This window comes from Zootoca vivipara, chromosome 17, assembly GCF_963506605.1.
Source record: "Zootoca vivipara chromosome 17, rZooViv1.1, whole genome shotgun sequence".
Taxonomy (NCBI): domain Eukaryota; kingdom Metazoa; phylum Chordata; class Lepidosauria; order Squamata; family Lacertidae; genus Zootoca; species Zootoca vivipara.
The window spans coordinates 22,475,330-22,496,097 of record NC_083292.1 but is presented as its reverse complement, the minus strand read 5'-3'; the positions used below and the strand labels follow the sequence as shown (position 1 = coordinate 22,496,097).

At 43.0% G+C, this 20,768-nt stretch overlaps 1 protein-coding gene across 1 annotated transcript in view; it reads left to right on the top strand.

Annotated features, from left to right (window-relative positions):
• Window positions 1-299: 299 nt before the first annotated feature.
• Window positions 300-20,768, top strand: part of MED13L (mediator complex subunit 13L) — a 171,624-nt gene continuing 151,155 nt past the window's right edge. The window contains exon 1 of the mRNA XM_035098346.2: window positions 300-1,199. Within this exon, the coding sequence (XP_034954237.2) occupies window positions 1,140-1,199 (60 nt within the window). The 5' untranslated portion in view covers window positions 300-1,139. The remainder of the gene's footprint in view (window positions 1,200-20,768) is intronic.

Genomic DNA, 20,768 nt, shown 5'->3' with positions numbered 1-20,768 from the left:
CTGCGCATTCCACTACAACAAGGTAGTGCCGGCCTGGCGGGGGTTACTTACGGCTGCCTCTCCTGCCGCCGCCGCTCTCTAGTCACTCCAGCTCCGCAGCGCCCCTAGCGGCGGCCGAGCTGAAGGCGAGCGCTTCGTAACAGCGCGCGGGCGCGCCTGAGCGAGAGGAGCCGCCGCCGCTCTTCTCATTCCCCCTCCCTCCCTCCTCTTTTTTTCTCCTTTTCCCATCCAGCCGGGAGGCCTGCCCCACGTGGGCCGCGCTGGGCCAATGGCTAGGCGCGGTGCTCCTGGCGGCCGCCATTGCTGTCAGAGCCCAGAGCTGAGGCGAGAGGGCTGTATGTGAGCGTGTGTGAGTGTGTGAACATATCTATATGTACGTTTGAGGCGGCGCTGAGGGAGGAGGGGGGAAAGCTCCCCGCCGCCGCCGCCGCTGAGGAGAAGAAGAAAAGGAAGAGGAGGAGGAGAGAGGGGAAAAAAGAGAGAGGGGGGGCGAAAAAGGAGGAGGGAGACTGGTCGGTCGCGCGCACGAGCGAGACCGCGCTTCGACTAATATCCCGGTGACGACTGCGACGACGACGAGAAGCCGGGGCGTGTGTGTGTGTGAGGGAACGAGAAAGAAGCGGGAGGCCCCGTCCTCCTCCGCCCTCCTCCTCCGCCCGTGAAGAAGGAGGACCCACCCGGCGTCGCCGCCGCCTCCTCCTCAAATCTCGTCACACCCTCCGCCGCCGCCGCCGTTCTCCGCTTGCGGTCGCCGCCCGCGCCGATCTTCCTCGTTTTTCTTCTTTTTTGTGCGTGTGTGTTTTGTTTTTCTGCCTGGCGAAGCGGGCGGGCGCAGGGGAGAAGGAAGGCGAGCGAGAGAGCCCGGCCTCGCCCGCGCTGTGTGGCCGGGGTGGGCGAGGCGGCTGAGCGGCGTCTCTCCTCCTTCCTCCGTCTCTCCTCGGAAGAAGCGCGGAGGGAGGGGGGGAGGCCTTGAAAAGAGAGCGGCGGCGGCGGCGCCCCCCCTCGTCTCCACCGGCCGGCCGGGCCCGCCCACCTCGGCCTTCCTGAGACCCCCCTCCTCCTCCTCCTCCGCCCTCCCCTCCTCCTTCCTCCTCCTCAGACATGCCCCGCTCTGGAGGCCGGGCTCGCCGAGGAGGATCATGACTGCTGTGGCGAACGGGGCGAGCCTGGAGGACTGTCACTCCAACCTCTTCTCCCTGGTGAGTGGCCTTCCTTATCCTTGTTGTTATTTGTGCGGTGCAAAGCCTTCAACAATGCGACCCTAAGCCGGGGCTACTCGAGAGCAAGCCCAGGCGCTGCGGGGAGGAAACGCTGGGTGATCCGGCGGTGCTGACTTCCTTGCGCTGCTTGAGGAGCTGCTGGAGCCTGCAGCCCGGTGGGCGCTTGACCACCACTCGCACCCCATCAGGGGTGGGTTGGGTGGGGATAAGGCCCACCCGAGCCAAAGCAAGGGAGAAAATGCTGATAGGGTTTGTAGCATGGTTAGGATAGTAAGTCGCCTCATGCTGAAGCCTGCGACCCTGCGGGCACTCAGTCCACCTGGGGGTAAGGCCCACGGAGCTCAGGTGGCCAGGCTGAAACAAAGAGAAAACGCCGTTTGTTGTCATTTCCTGCGTGCACACAGGGGTTTTGTTAGGATGGCAGCCGGCTGAGCTTGCAGTCCCGTAGGCATTTAACCTCTTGCGAGAAAGGAGAGGTGAAGGCCCACTGAGCTGAGAGGCAGCCGTTCTAGAAGCAGGGAGAAAATGTCGTGGGGTTGATTTCCTGGGGTAAGTAGGGTTGCAGCCAGAGGCCCTTAACCTGGAAGTCACCCCCCCCCCCAATGTAGAAGCTGCCGTGCTAAAACGCGCCTCCTTACTCCCTGGCGAGTGGGGTTAGGGTTTTGCAACCTTGGGCACCTGGGGGGGGGGTAAACCCCTTATATCGGAGGCCGCCATCCTAAAGCACACTTCCTTGGGAGCAAGGCCTGCTTGGATGTAGGCTTTGCTGATGGGTAAACGGCTTCCGTTTGTGCACGTTCACGGGGATGTCAGCTTGCTTCCTGGGTCTGCTTGGATGGCGGCTTTATTGTGCCACCCTGGGCATGCTTTCCTCGGAAGTATGCCGTTGTGATCGCCGGGAGGCAGCTCCTAAGAGAATCTCAGCTCCATGCTAGGCTAAAGAAGTGTTGCTTTTCCCTCTTCTCTCCGCCTATGGGCTAGCGGCCTTGCATTGCAATCCTGTGCTCTGTGTTCAGCCTAGGCCAAGTACAAACGTGCGTATAATAAACTTTGCCGCCTTTTCGCGGGGTCCTAGGCATAGCTGCTCGGAAGCTGGCCTTCCCGTGTTGCTGAACGGGCATTTCGGCTTTCAGATTCGCAGTGTGACCCTTGCGGTGGTCTGCCAGTGGAGCTTGCTCCTGTGGCAAGCGTGCCTGGGATTGTTGCAAGCCTGAAGGCAGGAAGGGGAGGAGGGTGAGAGTCTGACAAGAGGCAGGGGATACTGCGAGGCCTGCTTGCGGCTGTCGCTAATGTTTTCCTGCCTCCTGCTGACTCGCTCCCGGCAGCAACTTTATCGGCCTTTATAGCCTGGGTGTCAATGCAGTCCTTGGCCCCGACTGCTCTTTCCTCCCCGCTTCCACTCGTCCGCCCCTCTTCCTTGCAAAGGGACTCGCGCAGGCGGAACTGCCGCTTTGCGGCGCCCCCCCCTCCCCTCCCCTCATCTCCCCGTGTTTTCCCTCCGTCTGGTAAGCGGAAAAAGAGTGGAGATGTTAGGAAGGCTGACTCTGCTGTCCTGCAGTCCAGTTCACGCACTTGGAGCTGGCTGCGCCTCCTCCCTTTTCGTAGCGCTATGCAAAGCAGCGGAGGATTCTCAACCGGGACCCCCGGCAGAAGTCGGCGTGCCTAAGTGAGGAGAGAGGGTGGGAAGAAAACAATGTACCCCCTTCCCTTGCCAGCCAAAACTTTGCTAGGCGTAGGTTCCTGTGTGGTGGGTGCCCCATCTCCCCACCTCCTCCTCCGGCTGGTAATTGACAACTTTCACTCTGTTACTTGGATTGTGTAACTTGATATGAATGGAGTTGTTAAGGGTCAGCTGTTCAGACTGGCAGCTACCTATGGATCTTTTCAGAGAAAGTCAGCTGAACTTGAATAAGACCAACATTTGTTTCAGGACCAGGTCGTTGATGTTTTCAATCGTTATGCTTTTCTGGCAGGCAGGTGAAAAAGAAGTCTTGGGGTGGGTCTTTTGCCTGGTCAGCTGTCTTCGTGGGAAGTGGGTTTACTTAGGGCATGTGCTTGTTTACATATGCAATTGTTAATTAGTAGCACAAGTTAAAGCAAGTCGAGTGTGGGAAGAGGGGTGCTGAGTATTGCAAGTAGCTCAGAGCAATATATCTTCTTAATGTGGACTAGATTTGAAAAAAAAAGAATGATGCTTATTAGAATCAAGGACCTCTGGGTTGCTTATATCATCGTTTTAAGTTGTTTGGATTGTACAGCAATCTGTTCTGGCTCCCAACAGCAGCACTATACCTCCCCAATTTTATAATAAATAATAAAAGAAAAAAGTGGGATTGGTGGAAAGAGTTAAGAACAAAGGGATATGGAGAAATAGTCATTCTTTTATTTACCTGATTTGTAGATAGCCCTTCATATGGTGATCCCAGGGCAATAGCCAACATGTTACAAAATGTGAAATAATGTTAAATGATATATTAATTAAAAACAATCATTAAAAAAACCCCAATCAATTAAAAAATAGCAGGATGAGAAAATATAAAGCTTTAACAATTAATTTACCCCCAAATGCTTGGGAGAATAAAAGCATTTCACTTGGCAGAAGAAATGCGTAAGAGTTTCCACCCAACTAAGCCTAGGGGAAGGGAAATGATTCAGTCCCACATTGCAGGTTGGGGTTAATAGGGGGTGCCAAATCTAAAAAGGCTGAAGTTCAGTCTATATATCCAACATTTGTATTGGAGTTTTTCTAATGGGCCAACATCACTAAATGCTCTATATAGCTAGTCCCTGCAGTAGTAGTGTGATACCCTTTATTGCTGCTGCCCTTCTATCTCTGCCTGATTGTCCTAGAGATAACTGCTTGTGTCTTTAAATAAATATAACTGGTATGTCTCTCTGCCATGCATTAGGAAATAGAGATCCTTCTGTTGTCTTTTTAAAGTGGTGGGATGATGTAACTAATGTTTGTTGATTGTAGTTTAAATTATGTAAATCACTTGGGCTTGCTTGATGTTCCTCAAATTTTTGATACGAATCCAGGGGAGTTATATTGTTTAAAATTGCTTTCTTGCTAATATTTTTATAATAATAATTTAATATTTATACCCCGCCCATCTGGCTGGGTTTCCCCAGCCACTCTGGGTAGCTGCCAACCAAATACTGTATTAAAAACACAATACAGCATTAAACATTAAAAACTTCCCTAAACAGGACTGCCTTCAGATGTCCTTTAAAAGTAAGATAGTTGCTTATTGCCTTGACATCTGATGGGAGGGCGTTCCACAGGGCAAGCGCCACTACCGAGAAGGCCCTCTGCCTGGTTCCCTGTAACCTCACTTCTTTAGTGAGGGAACCGCCAGAAGGCCCTTGGCACTGGACCTCAGTGTCTGGTCTGAATGATGGGGGTGTAGACGCTCCTTCAGGTATACAGGCCCGAGGCCGTTTAGGGCTTTAAAAGTCAGCACCAACACTTTGAATTGTGCTCGGAAATGCTAATGGGTTAAAATAAGGTTGCCCAATTTATTTTAAAAGTGATCTTGCTTTCAACAATGCCTCAAATTGCATTGTACTAGAATTTGTGTTTAAACCCACCTTTGTCATGAATGAATGAATGAATGAATGCAAGTGACGTGATTGCTGCAATGTGACTACCCTTAATTTGAAAAGGGTTCATCCTCTTACTGATTAAATATAACCCTGTTTGATGCATCTTTACCCAGAAGCAAGTCTCACATATTCTTTGCTAAGTATGCATTAGATTGCTGTTATATGCTTTTTTGTTGTACAGGAATCCTGCCCATATTACACAAAGCAATGTTTGTCTCTTAACCTTGGCGAAGTTTTTTTTTTTTTAATTGAACAGATACTGAGCATATGGAAACAGAGAACAATCCTGCTGCAGTTGCTAAATCTGAGGGGTTTCTGTATAAGCAAGCATATGGTTTCTGCCACCATGGGGTAAACACAGTAATGAACTCTTAACTTGAGCAGAGAACATCAAAACTTGTATGTTCTTCTAGTTTTTATTGTACTACATTCGTGTGTGAGTGTTTTCATAACAAGGATCTGATGGTGCACAATAATATGTTTCAATACATCACTTATGGTATTGTTGACAAATATGAAATAATAAATAGAAAATACACTGAAAATTGTGAAGTACTTCGTAAATGTTAATTTGTTAGGGTTTCTTTTATGATTTCAGAATGAAATCAGAATACTTAACATTTACCCAGAAGCTAAACTTTATAAAGGTTAAAGCTACCCTGGATTGTATAATAAAAAAGATACCCTCAATGCTTGATTGATTTCCAACTAACACAAGTTTATAATAGAGAATGGATTTCTCATTGCTCACAAAGCATTTCCAGAGTGCAGGAGACTCCTTGTGCCTGGGAAGTTGTCCCCTCTGGGTCCTTTGGGAGCTATGTGGTTAATTTTACTAAGCACTTTTTTGTCACCTTGTTGAAGAGCCAACTTTAAAGGAATATTATGAAAAGGCAGCCTGTTTCTATGAAGATGAACTGGAATGATGATGTGATTGGAACATTCAGGACCTGATTATTAATGTTTTTAATGTAGTGATTTGTGCATAGTTGATAGACTTTCGCAGAAAGATACAAACCTGAGGGAATTTCCCCCCCAATAAGATTCTTAGGGTTGCCAACCTAGCAGTTCGAAAGCACATCAAAGTGCAAGTAGATAAATAGGTACCGCTCCGGCGGGAAGGTAAACTGCGTCACTGTGCGCTGCTCTGGTTCACCAGAAGCAGGTTAGTCATGCTGGCCACATGACCCGGAAGCTGTACGCCGGATCCCTCGGCCAATAACGCAAGATGAGCGCTGCAACCCCAGAGTCATCCATGACTAGACCTAATGGTCAGGGGTCCCTTTACCTTTATCATGCTATAGTAATAGGGGTTAAGAGCCCTTTGCAAGTGACTTGATATTAAGAGCCCTTTGCCTGTATCTTAAGAGTGGGTTCCTGCAATAGAGACTCAGTGGGGAGGGTTTTGTAAAAATGTCTACACACTGGAAATGAGGAAATAATACTTTTATTTTTGCTTTTGGGTGAATCAGTGGTGACTGTTCTGTTGTTCAACTGTTCTGTTGTTCAACCATGAGATGCATGGTTCTCATCAAAAAATTGATTGCAGGCTAGGAGGATAGAGCCAAGTGTGAGGTGGATATCTGAAGGAGGCATAAAGAATGGATTGGTGGTGCTCAGCCCTTTTCTATAACTCCCCTTAGGTTTTGTATGTTCCTTTAAGACACCTCTCCAACGTTCTCCAAATGTTTCAGACAACCAACTCTCATCAGCCCCTGGTAGCATGCCCATCATGCTTCTATATGCCCTGGCACCATACAGCTGTGCTGCCTAGTGCTGATGAGAGTTGTCCAAAACAACTGGAGGGCACCATGTTTGTCTCAGCTGCTTTAGGTGCAGAAAAAGCATCTCCCTTATCAGAAGTAGCGAAGAATGTTTGAAGTAGGAATTTGGAGACAGTGCTTACCTACCCAGCTGAAGGGCTGTAACTCAGTGCATCTGTTTTGTATTCAGAAGGTCCCAGTTAAATCCCCAGTGGCATTTCTAGGTGGGCTGGGAGGATATCCTGGAGAGCTGCTGGCAGTCGGAGCAGACCAAACTGAGCTAGATGAGCTAACAACTTATTTTGTAAGAATTATGTGTTTACTTTGATATTGTTGCATTCCATTGAGGTTTTTCTTCCCAGCTGTGAATTTCTAGGGATGTGGGAAAACACTTCTCTTCTCCTTCCTTTTGAGTGGATTATTGGTGGAGCAGAGACAAATATTTACTTCGAGTCTTGCTGGGACAAGAAGCTGGGATGCTAGTTTGTTACTTTCTCCTCCCACCCCTGTTGATTTTGACAAATTTGTTTGTTTATTTTTAATAAACAAAATATACCCCTCTTTTCACCAGGTGGGTTTCAAAACAACTTGCAACAATGAAATGAACAAAATTTTAAATTGTAAATTAAACCTCACAAATGTATTTAGTTTTAACTGAAACTCCCAAATGTATTTATTAGGACTTAGAAGACTATATATATTCAGCTTAATTGAGAAATTTCACAAGCGGTGTACATAAAACAATATCAAACAACAATCTAGAATATCACTAAGCAACATTTCAAAACAAGTATCCATATCTAAAGTGTATGTGCAGAGATAGGTCTGCTGAAATATCTTTTTAGGCAGACACAGGTGTTACCCCACAGTTTGACAAAGGTTTTTGTTTGTTTTTTAACTATGGTGGTTGCCATTGACTTATGAAAACGTATACTTGTGTGATTCATTTTATTAATTACTTGGTGATACATGATGCAGACCTAAAATACCCAGTGAATTTTGATAACTTAGTTAGCAGGACCATTTCATGCCAGGCACTCAATAAAAGTTTTGCTGCCATGCTTCAGGTTGCTCTTCCTGGTGAGAGTGCAGATGCCTATGTACGAGCTGGCAGGGTTGAGTTCCCTCTTGGACTGTCACAGCTGCCTGGCAATGTTGTTAGATAAATTGATTTAGGTTTCCAGGGGCAAGGATCAGGAGCTCCTTGGCACAGGAGAAAGTGGGAAATACAGCAGAATCTTCCTCTTTAGTACAAGGTTAGAGGGGAACGGGTTTCAGGAGAGGCCAATCTGGGAGGGTTGGTGCAGACACTTGGTAAGGTTATCTTCTGTTGTATATCCATCTACTCCATGACAACTTGAGATACATGACCCAGTAGGTTTTGTTCTAGTGGAGTCTGCTGATAACTTGTCTTGATGTTGTGGTAGTTTTACGGAAACTATTCTGAATGAAATTGGATAAGGATTTACACACTTCTTTCAGTATGCTGTGCTGCTGACCGGGATTATGTTTTTGCAGGTTCTGGTGGCATCTGTTCTGTTTCATTCTCTTTCGGAAGGCAATTTATATTAATGTGTGACTTTAAAAACCTGAAAAAGGCAAAGAGAAACAATTTAACAAACTTCTTATCTGCACCTCTCACCTTGTCTTGTTGCTTTGTCCCTCCTGCCTCTGTTGAATTCTTTTGGGCACATGAATAAGGAATTCTGAGCCAGGAGGGTTGTAAGCTTATGATACTATCTGTGAGAGCAAGTATCATGTTGCTAGTGTCAAATTTGTTTGGTTCCTGCATTCCTGATCTGTGTTGACCTCTGAAAACACTGCACTGCAACATTTTACTAAGCTGAGTTAATGAGAATTTAACCATTTCGTCAGGAAACCTCAGACAGGGCAGTGCTTTCCAGATGTTTACTTAAGGGTGCATGATAGAAGAAAATCTCATTGACTGTTTGTTTTTAAAACTTTGGGAATTATTTGTGACTGAAGTGTTAGGGTTCAGGGACTCAGTAGCTATTATCTGAAATCATCTTTTGATTTCAGATAGTGTGCAAGTAGCCTAAGCTTTAATCAGAGCTAAACTAAATTACTCTGTGCATTAAATCTAGCAACATGTGACACACAGTGTTGTAACACTGCCACTGACTGATCTTTTGACAGCTTCTTAATAGTCTCCGTAGCTAAAGAATATGATTTTGCTTAATGATGGTGCCTTATTTTTTATGATATTGGCAATAATTCCATATGTATATGTGCATCCCACTAACCCATGTACTCATATGTGGTGCGTATGGTAAATGGCCATTGTCAATTTCCTCTTTAATCTTTAACAACTTTCATACTACTTTTTACAAAGGTCGTCTGCTGGAATTGCAGTGTGCAAAAATGTTGTCTGCTGGAATTGTTGTGTGCTTACTAGACGTGTGGACTTTGTGATAGAATTCAAAATTGGAATAGGTTTCTGGAGAACTTTGTAACAAAGCCCAACTGGGGATAATACATGCACATGTTGTGATAATGTACATGCAATCCATGTACTGAGATGGGTTTTTTATGTGAGGGACTGATACTTTATGGTACAAAAAAGCTTATTGCCTCTTTGAGAGGATGACCACATCATGTAACCACATAACAAGCATAAGATGCCATTGGTTGCTTCTTAAAACGGTTTTTGTGTGTATGACCAGGCACTTACCGGTACTTTGCAAGATGTTTGGTGCCCTGGCTACTTGCCCATTTCTCTGGATTGAGGCCATAGCCTTAAATGAATAATACATCAAACAAATGAAGGCTGCAGTCCTAAACACATTTACTAGAAAGAAAGCCCCATTGAACACAGTAGTACTTACTTCCCTGTAAACCTAAATAGGATTGCACTGAACACTGTTTAAAGCTTGAAACAGCATTCTTGAGCACACTGGAATAATGTTATACCTCATTTTTCCTGCTTCTTTCATGCAGCTCAGCAGTGTTGCTGCTCAGTAGGAGTCTTTCCCTGATGGCATCATTGTGCCTCAGGGAATAGTATATACACAATTCTATTTTTAGGGAGAGGGTTATAAGTTGTGATCTTAAAGGGTTTTTAAAACCTTACTTGCCTATATGCTTATCTGTATGCTCCTTGGCTTGACATAGTGGAATTCCCCTAGGATGCCACTTTTGAAAAAAAAACCTTAGTTCTCTTTTGTCATTTTTTAGACCACAGCACTTCCTAGTCTTTTATCTCTCTCCTCCATTTATGGCGATAGCTTTGAGCACTTTTACTGAATAGAAGAGAGGAGCACTACTGTGTGTGTGTGTATATGTGTGGGCTGGGCAGAAAGTAGATCAGGATCTGCTGGTAGAGTTATTGTAGATTGGCAAGGTTTTCCGGCTCCATAGTGTTTAAAAATAGCAATATCAAAACAACTTTTGCCACCTAAAATTAGACAGAAGAAATGAAGAAAGCTAACCAGGAGTGTTCAGAGGGATGTGGGTGGCGCTGTGGTCTAAATCACAGAGCCTAGGGCTTGCCGATCAGAAGGTCGGCAGTTCGAATCCCCACAACGGGGTGAGCTCCCGTTGCTCGGTCCCTGCTCCTGCCAACCTAACAGCTTGAAAGCACGTCAAAGTGCAAGTAGATAAATAGGTACCGCTCTGGCGAGAAGGTAAATGGCATTTCTGTTTGCTGCTCTGGTTCGCCAGAAGTGGCTTAGTCATGCTGGCCACATGACCAGGAAGCTGTCTGCGGACAAATGCCAGCTCCCTCAGCCTATAGAGCGAGATGAGGACACAACCCCAGAGTTGTTCGCGACTGGACCTAATGATCAGGGTCCCTTTACCTTTAACCAGGAGTGTGAAATAGGACTGGGATCTCAATTCAGTGCTCATGCTGAAGACCAAATCCAAGGCTCACAATGCACTCAGGGTACCTTGAAATAACAATAATAACTTTTGCACCTGTATTTTGTAAAAAAAGTTAAGCCTGATGAATTCTCCCATTATGATGGATATATAATTACAGTAGCTCAGGGGTTGTCAACGTTTTTGGACAAGTGGGCACGCTTCGAGTGCTGTGGGGTCCAGTTAGAAAATGGCTACCATGGGGGTGTGGCATAACACAAAATGGCTGCCATGGCATAACACAAAGTCCTGATTATGGAGATGATGATGATGACTTATTCGACTTATACACCACCCTATACTCGGAGGTCTCAGGGCAGTTCACAACAAGACCACAACATATAAAATCAAACCAAAAGCAATAACCCAGTAACCCCCCCCCCCGCCACATTCTGAAAGGGTGTTGGATGTCAATAAGATCAACCAAAGGCCTGGTTAAAAAGGAACGTTTTTGTCTAAAGGTGTATAATGAAGGCGCCAGGCGAACTTCCCTGGGGAGAGCATTCCATAGTCAGGGAGCCACTGCAGAGAAGGCCCATTCTTGTCTTGCCACCCTCTGGACCTCTTGAGGAGGAGATAGAGGTGTTAAAGGCACATGAGCACTGTTTCCCCCTCATGCCAGTCCTAAACCCAAGCATAGGCTGCCATTCTGTGCCCATTAACTCCATTAAACATAAAGAGGCTTCTTTCTGAAGTAGATATGTATACAATTTTACCGTAAGTTAGCTATGTAGTGAATTCTTAATGAGTTCTTGGACATCACCTCCTGCACAGCAGGTGGCATGGCTCATTGCAGAGTTTTCACATTTTGCATTTGACATTCTTTGTAATATTCACCCACACTTGATTGCTTAGTAGTATTTGCAGAAAATAACATCTTGTGGGTACCTGATCTCAGATGAACCACCCCACAGGAAAGATGCATCCCAGTTGCTAGGGAAAAAAGGAAGAGCAAACTAGGGAGATTCCAAAGACTACTAGAAAATAAAACAGAAGCAGGAAACATGCTCTAAAGAGGAGGGGAAAACAAAAGCTTTTTAGGAACCCAGGGATTTCTATTTCCTGATGTCCGAATGACTCACTTATCAATCACAGATCTGACTTCATACATTGGCTGAAAACACTGGCAGGTGGGAGCTGCCAGGCTGGCTTCTTTCACAGAAACCACCTCAAAGGGTACCCACACAGTTTACTTCATAACCTCTTTTTTGTAGTGCTAGTGGCTTTATTTTTTATTTTTTTTAAAAGCAGGCTGTCATGGGTGTTGAGTTGGTGCCCCCCCTCCCCAGTTAACATATGGTAGAACAGTTCTCAGGCTGTTTTGTATCAAATTTGGTTGATGTGGAATATAACTTTGACCTAATTACTATATTAAAATAATATTTTTTTTCTGAATTGAAAAAGAGTTATAGAAAAAGATGCTGGAAAGTTGTGCAATTCTGGGTTGTTGTTTTTTTCCCTTGAAAATGCAGTTTTAACTGCATGTCAGACTCGTAGCCACTTCCTGGATCATTGCCAATGCAGCAGTTTCCCCCTCCCCCATTTCCAAAGGTTATTGAAAGTGTTCTTGCTGTAGTTCTGTTGTGTTGATGTCTCTAACATCAGTTCGCTAGATGGATTCCAGTCTCAAAATGCATAATTGGGCACAACCCAGCAGTAGCACATGTTGGGTTTGTCTGTTTGGAAACCTCTGGAATTTAAGTGCACGGTCAAGCACTTAGCTGTTGTTAGATTGATATCCTAGGGACCATAGGGCAGGCAGGCTCTAATGTGTTTTCTTGCATTTCTCGTTTTTCTGCTAAAATGGGGACTGAAAACATTCTCTTTTCTGGCACTGCATGATGAGGTGTTTGCAATTCTTGGAGCTAAGTATTGCTACAGAAAATACAATTTCCTTTCTCCCAAAAGTTGCGTAATAGCTAGCCATCTTGCTACATGCAAATGCCTAAAAATGGCAAGAGAGCAGAGGTGTAGGGAATTCTCAGGAGATCAAACACTGAGCCACTTACAGCCCTTCCCTGTGAAGGTGTGGGTGTGGAAGTGGGAGGAAACATTTTTTAAAAAGCTCTTTGAGGACAGCAGATTTAATTGTGTGTTACTCCTGCTAATTTCATGCAGAACCATAACATTTAGGTATAGTTCAGATTTGCAGCACACTCTTTCAGCTGAAACTGGTGGCTTTTTTATTTTATTTTTGTTATTGGTGGTGGTATTGTGGTAGATCTAATGATAATTTTTAAAATAACTGACCCAGTCCATCTAATTGTGAATTTTTGATTTAATAATAGAAAGTATTTGAGTAACCTATGTTTTCCTCCCTTATGGTTTTTGACTTGGGCCTTTTTAAAAATGAGGCTGCATTTAAAATTTTAAATGTAAATTGTATTTTAACCTGTATTTTAACTAATTGTTTTTCTTTATGTCTTATTGTAATTTTACTGGTGTCAGCCGCCCTGAGCCCGGTTTTGACTGGGAAGGGCGGGGTATAAATATAAATTTATTAATTTATTATTATTATTATTATTATTATTATTATACAGTGGTACCTCGACTGTCCGCGGATCCGTCTTCGTAAGTCGAGGTTTCCGGATATTGAAGCGCCGCTTGTGCGCATGCGCGAAGCGTGATTATTGCGCTTCTGCGCATGCGCCGACCGTGCGCGATGAAAAGACTTCCAGGGTTGTTGACTTCGGAAGTCGAAGCGTTGTAAACCTGTATAGCAAAATGTCACCCAATATAGAGAACACTTTTAAAATCAGTGTTCTATATCTGATTAATGAAAAAATTATTACAGCCCTACTTTTTTCGTTTCCACCCTTCTTAAACTGAAACTGAGGACAAATAGAGTTTTCACTGTCTGGAAATCTTGTAGGAGCATAGGGCTTTATACCAAGTCAGATCGTCCCTCCATCTGCCTCATTATTGTCTGCACTCACTGGCTGTAGTTTTCCAGGGTTTCAGATGGGAATATTTTCCAACCCTTTTAACTACAGACTAGGTTTGAACCTGGGACCTTTTACATGCAAAGCATATGCTCTTCCACTGAGCTATGGCTTTCTTCTCACTGTGTTTACAAAGGTAACATGTGATGCTGGTGATGTGCAATTTGTGTGTGTGTGTGTAGTCTTTCTCCCTCACAAAAAGGAGGGTGGGTGCAGAACGCTTGCGTAAATTGGGCATCTGCATGTATCAACTGTGTGATGCATTACTTTTTATGTATAGAGGGATATGCACAAATTCCTACCTCTTTCCACTATATATACTAGTGTAAGCTTTATTGTGCAAAATGCTTTTTTAAAAATGCCATGTCAAAGTAGTAACTTTCTCTGCTTCTGGCTCCTTCTGTTTGTATGGTTTGGTAAACTGTCCTTGCCACCTGGGTGTCCAGGTATCTGAAATACCTCTTCAGCTAATTCAGGGCTAGCACTTTAAGCATTGAAATGATTGTCCAGTTCAGTCTTCAGTGACTTCATTAAATCCAAGTCAGGTCAGATGGCAAGGCCAGGGTGCAGAAATTATGGTTGATCTCGGTAGCCAGCCATTACTTTCTGCTACTGTTAAGTTCAGTTCCATCCTGATAGCAATATTACAAAACAGATACCAATTTTATCTGATGGAATGAAGTTATGTGTAATAATGTGGGTTGATAACTACATGAGCATTTAATCTGAAATTTACTTTATTATATATTTGTATTTGAAGCTCAAATATTACATCGGCATTTTTGGGTACATAACTCAAAATGTGGGAAAAGTGTAATGTTTTGTCAGCATTGACTGTTTGAGTTTCTTGTCTGAACATTTTATTTCAACACTGAATAAGGAATTCTACCCTTTTCCAGAAGTAGGAGTCCTGTGATATCCTGCATCAAGCAGCAGATTGGATCTAGTGATTTACAACCCCCCCCTCCAATTCTGATTCTGTCTTAGAGGTGTACCCCTTTTTGTGGCGTGGCTTCATTGGTTATAGTATACTTTTCAGTTGCAGTTTTCTAAGCTAGATCATTGAAACTCTGTCCACAGGGGTTGGAAAAGCTGTAATTTTGAGCTATGTTCTTTATTCAGTTTTTCTTATGAAACCAGATTTTAATGTACTTCATTCAAGTCCCTCAAAATTGCTTCCGTGTGTGTGTGTGTGTGTGTGTGTGTGTGTGTGTGTGTGTGTAAAAGTCTTTGTTCAAAAGAAAAAATAATCTTCTGTAAAATTTCGGTCTACAAACTTTGGCAGCTCCACAACTTTCTTCTAGGTTTCAGTACTATGCTTACTTACCTGGAGGTAAGCATTGCTGTCTGAGTAAGCATGCATATGATCAGGCTGTAAAACACACTGTGCATTTGCTTAACAAAACTCTTTTCTGCCAGCTGTAATACTATCTTTCCACTTATAATAACCAGCTAAATGATCTATCAAAGAAGTCCTGCTGTTTCAAAATGCTTGCTTTGTTCATTGTGTTTCATAACCATAACCAAAAGAAAATAATACATATAAAATTACTGCAGTAAATATGCTGCTAAGTACATATGATAAACTAAGCAGTAATAAAGTCAGCATGTTGTTGCAGCATAGAAAACATATGGTTGTATCTTGTCCTTAAAGTTAATATTCCAGAAGTTTATGAACAGATTCAGTAAGTCTGTAAGTTTTTTAATATATAGATATATATGTGAAACCATTGTCATTTACAGTGTCATATCCCTTTTTAATGCTATTCTGAAATTTCAGGGATGGGTGTAATTTTCAGATTCTAAATCTGTAATGTCTACTTTTCCTGCTAAGTACTTTTTATGATATTTCCTTAATTCTCCCTAACTCTTCATCTCCAAAGTCTTTGCATATCTGAACAAACCTTAACACTCCATCTCCAACACTTACCTGTCACATTTGTGTATATTTTACCATAGTAAGGTGCCATTAATAAATGTTTTTAAATCATATAAAAATAAATAAAATTAGCACTAATCAGCCCAATTGACACATTATTAAATATCCGAACCCACTCTTCTTCAGGTATTTTGTTGTTTAAATATCTTTACCTCCCCACACCCACAAGCCTGAATCCAAAATCATTGTATATATTTTACTCAGTGCTTTTTTTCGGGGGGGGGGGGGGGTTACGCATACCCCTAAACATTTTGTGAATATAAATTTGGCCTCATTGAGGGGCAATATTTCAATATGAATAGGAAAATGAGAGCACCTCTATACATACATACATACATTTATTTATTTTAGTAAAAAGCACAGATTTTGCTTATGAGATTAGGAAAACAGAACAAGTTCTTCAGCTAATGCTTTAAACTGGTAGGAGTCTTGTTACAAAATAGGAAGAAATAGCCTGCCCTGCATGTTTCTTCACCTTTCTCTGTGGGGTTTGGCTATTCAGCTGCCAAACCCTTCCCCACTGTAGAAACTGCTAGCTTTCGTGGGGCTAAAATGAAGGCTGTACAAAGATAATTGTCACATATATTGCTCCACCCACTTTTCCTCTGCCCTGGCACGTGGCACCTAGAAGGTTGCCTGTGTGGGAATATAGTCCTTGCACCGAAAATGACCCTCCTCTGTTTTGTAGCAAGTACGGACTGAGGAAATGCTCACCTAGGGATACCCTCCCTGCTAGGCCCAGTTAGCAAAGCTACTGTAACTTGTGCCACCATCCAGTGCACCTTGAGAGTGACTTTCCCAGCTTCCTGTTTCCCCACACCTGTAGAATTTATGCTCATGATCCAAGCAGTAGGACCTTGGAAGCTTGCCTGAGCTGGGTGGAGCAGTTCCTCTGGTGTCCCGACAAGCTCACTGGTTTGCATTGCACAATAAGCTGTCATTTCAACTATTTGCTTTTTTCCTCAGTCCATTCTATCTGGAGTGTGGGACAAATGCCTCTAAAGACACTTCAATTCAGAGGGATTAAATGATAAGATTATGATGATGATGATTAAAAGTAGTACAGCCCAGAGCCCTTCTTACGGAATTCTAATATTCACATGATTTTACAGATCTGGTCTCTAAAGTACATAGTAAGCTCATTGTAGTTCTATTTTTAGAAAAAGTGGGTTTTGCTGAAAAGGTCAGTATACACTACTTACAATGATAATTTTAAAAATATAAAATGGTAATGAAACCTTAAACTCTACTGGTTGCGTTGCCATATGATTGGTGAACTCTTAGCTTCAAAATCCTATAATATTTTCTAAGGCGGTTGTTACTTAATGAGTTGGTTGTGCCTATGTGAAATCTGTTTACCTGGTAGGAAGCTTCAGCATCCAGACTCTTTCAACTGAAGTTTGGAAATAGTTCAGTTCTGTTTGAAGGCTCGTAAAAATGCTTCCAGTAGCAATTGATTAAGGTTTTAATGCCCATGGTCCTGCAAAGTTTTGTTTGGCTGTTGTTCCTGGCGAGTAGCCTGCTTCTAGTTTTCATGCCCATTCTTTGTCACCCCAGTCAGCCTTTGCTATAAATTTGATATCTGTTTTGAACTTAAAAACACTTACAAGCACTTATAGAGCGCTGACAAATTATTTGTCATTTTGCCAAACGCCTTAACAAATACTTTGTCTTGCAAGCAGGCATTTTAGTGTTAACAGGGACATGAACTGCTTTGTCAGGTGTGCCGATACTAAGTTTAGCCAATTCTGAAACTGGTTTCTGCTTGCTCTGGGGCTGATGTTTAGTTCCTGAGGTGCACTGGCTTACATCCAAAGAACCACAAGCAGGAGTAGTAGTAGTAGTAGTAGTAGTAGTAGTAGTAGTGTGTGTGTGTATAGGTGGTGGTGTATAAACTCTAGTGGGCCATAAAAAGGTCTGAGAAAGAGAAATGTGGAAAGGGAAGAAATTCCCTTTGATTTGGGATCACTTCTCTGATCAAACGTTTGCCTTTTGGGTTAGAAACAGATTTTCTGTGAGGAGAAGAGTATACTACTTTTCTGGGCAATGTGCTTGAATGTGTGGATAATGTGCAACTGTGGGAATTATTGAATGAGATTGAAAATCTGGTCTCGATCCATTGTAGTATGATTTCAGGCTTGTGTTTGCCTCGATTGTCCTTTTGGATGACCCCTTATGCCCAGTGGAGGACAGGAAAAGTGTGTGTGTGTAGAGAGAGAGAGAGAAAAGAAGAAAGCAATCTTTTTGTAACCTTAAGCGATGCAGCTGAAGTGTGGGAATAGAATCTGAACACTGCACAATGCTGTTTTCCATTCTTCTTTCCAGTGTTGCTCCTTCCTGCACTTAGCCCAGGCCTACCATCACAAAAATAGGTAATAAGCACAAACTAAGGGCAGGAAAGATTGTTATTGGGTAGACGACAGCAGTGTATACTGTATATTTCTCAGGTGAAGAGGTAGTGTGTGAATATTCGTGTTTGAGAAATGATCAGATTGTTTTTTTTCCCATTCACATAGGTTACATCTTAAGTATAGCCATAGACTTATCTGTTCCCTATTTAACCTGTTTATTATAGAAGGGAAAATATCATTTACATTTTAAAAAAATCTATTCAAAGAAAACCCCTCCATTTTTATCCATCCTCCTCATACAGTACATTGTTGTTGTTGTTGTTTAGTCGTTTAGTCGTGTCCGACTCTTCGTGACCCCATGGACCATAGCACGCCAGGCACTCCTGTCTTCCACTGCCTCCCGTAGTTTGGTCAAACTCATGTTCGTAGCTTCGAGAACACTGTCCAACCATCTTGTCCTCTGTCGTCCCCTTCTCCTAGTGCCCTCAATCTTTCCCAACATCAGGGTCTTTTCCAAGGATTCTTCTCTTCTCATGAGGTGGCCAAAGTATTGGAGCCTCAGCTTCACGATCTGTCCTTCCAGGGAGCACTCAGGGCTGATTTCCTTAAGAATGGATAGGTTTGATCTTCTAGCAGTCCATGGGACTCTCAAGAGTCTCCTCCAGCACCATAATTCAAAAGCATCAATTCTTCGGCGATCAGCCTTCTTGATGGTCCAGCTCTCACTTCCATACATCACTATTGGGAAAACCATAGCTTTAACTATACGGACCTTTGTCGGCAAGGTGATGTCTCTGCTTTTTAAGATGCTGTCTAGGTTTGTCATTGCTTTTCTCCCAAGAAGCAGGCGTCTTTTAATTTCGTGACTGCTGTCACCATCTGCAGTGATCAAGGAACCCAAGAAAGTAAAATCTCTCACTGCCTCCATTTCTTCCCCTTCTATTTGCCAGGAGGTGATGGGACCAGTGGCCATGATCTTGGTTTTTTTTGATGTTGAGCTTCAGACCATATTTTGCGCTCTCCTCTTTCACCCTCATTAAAAGGTTCTTTAATTCCTCCTCACTTTCTGCCATCAAGGTTGTGTCATCTGCATATCTGAGGTTGTTGATATTTCTTCCGGCAATCTTAAGTACATTGCAGAAGTCTAAATGGGAGGTTACCAAATACTATTGAATAAATTCTACAAAAGAGCAGCTGTTGAAGAGGGATGTCCTTGGGCTGCAGTCTGCAAGAGGCAGTTTTTCCTATATTGCAGTAGCTTTCTTACTCAAAAGCAAGTCATGTTCTACCATCTTCATTTCAGTTATTAAACACAATTGCTTACTGATATACATTGCTGAAACTAGTTCTTATTGCAGTGGTAGCAATCAAGTTACTAAGAATTCTTAACAGATTATATTGTCTGCTGTTACGAAGCCATGCAAACTTCATTTTTATAGATAAAGACTTTTCCTTATATGATAATGGACTTTGTATGTTCCAATTACTCAATCTGAATGATAAAAGTAGAATGACAGGACAGTCCTGTTTGTGACTGCTAAGAAGTAATCCCTATTGAGTTCAATGGGGCTTCATATCAGCGGAGTGTGTTTAGGACTTCAGTCTGAATTATGCCAAATATAAGCACAGTGGTTGTACACATTGTTTTGCAATCATCTGGCTAGTGAAAGTGGGATTCTGGTGTCAAAATGGCAGTTTCTGGGAACATGATAGCTCTCTTTTCCAAATGGGGGCAATCCTCACTCTTTCCTACTTGAGGAGCAAATGGTTAGCGTGTGTGTGTTTGGTCTTCATGCCCTGGCCTATGGCATACCACCTGCCTCTTGGAAAAATGCCAGGGTTGCTGCTACAAGATTAAGACTGGGTGTGGATTATGTATCTTTGTGCTGCTTTGATTATTCTGTAGCCTGCAGTTAAGCACTGGGAATTGCTGGTTTTGTTACAAATCGCTAGCACAAATATAAACAATGGTTTATATTTGGTTTATACTGTACCAGGATGCTACCTTGTATTTATGTTTCAGTTCCATGATTTTGTTTACACTGGTGCTTTTAAAGGTAAATCTGAGCCTTTGTTTTCTTTAGAATATTTGATTTTGAATTATTAATCCTGTAATCTTTGAAATCTGTGATAGGCACTGGAAGGGGTAAATCTTTTCCAGTCTTAAATCCTATATGGACGTATGTCCTCAATCTCATTCTTATAATTCTGCTTGCTGAGATGGTTGACTAGTGGAGTCTCAGACTGCCACTACTGTTTCAAGATTAGGGATTATTCATTGGTGTACACTTAAACTGATTGTTTTCTGAAATTATAATAAAGCAAGGGTGACTCACCTGCAGATTAGATTGATGTAAATCAATGATTTTAAATTGGCAAGAAAAAGGCTGATATAAATACTACATCATGTTTTCCATTGATACTACTTCCTATGTTTCCTGAACATTGATGCAAATCTGCCCACAAAAATCATGTATGTTATTTACACTGTTGTTTCATTCTTACAACCAATCCTTTCATCTCTTAGTGATACTGTATGCATTTTGCATGCTTTCCTTTTTTTAAAACCTGTAAAGTGAATAGCTTCCCTATTTAGAGGGAGTATCTTTCAAATATTTTCATAAAGGATCTTAACAGCCACACCCATGACAGGTTACAAGATTAACAACACAGTCCTATTTAATGAGAAGTGGGTTCCCTTGAGTTCAGTGGTGGTTTCTCCCAAGTAAGTGGGTTTAGGGCTGCAACTGAAAAATGGAAATATAGAAGTCTGGAATTTTTGCAGGCTTTTTCCATTCAGGAGGGGCTACTTGCTTGCAGATTTTGTCCTCTTCTGTCAAGTATTGGGATAGAACAGTGGTTCTCAAAGGATGTAGCAGTAGGGGATGACAAGTTGGGTGGGGAGAGATTCAAGGACAAAAACATTTAAACATTTCAGTATAGTATAGGTATAGGTACAGTGGTACCTTGACAGCCGAACAATTCGACTTCTGAAGGTTTCGACTTCCGAAGTTGACAACCCCGGAAGTTCTGCGCCTGCGCAAAGCGGCGCGCGCGTTCGGCGCATG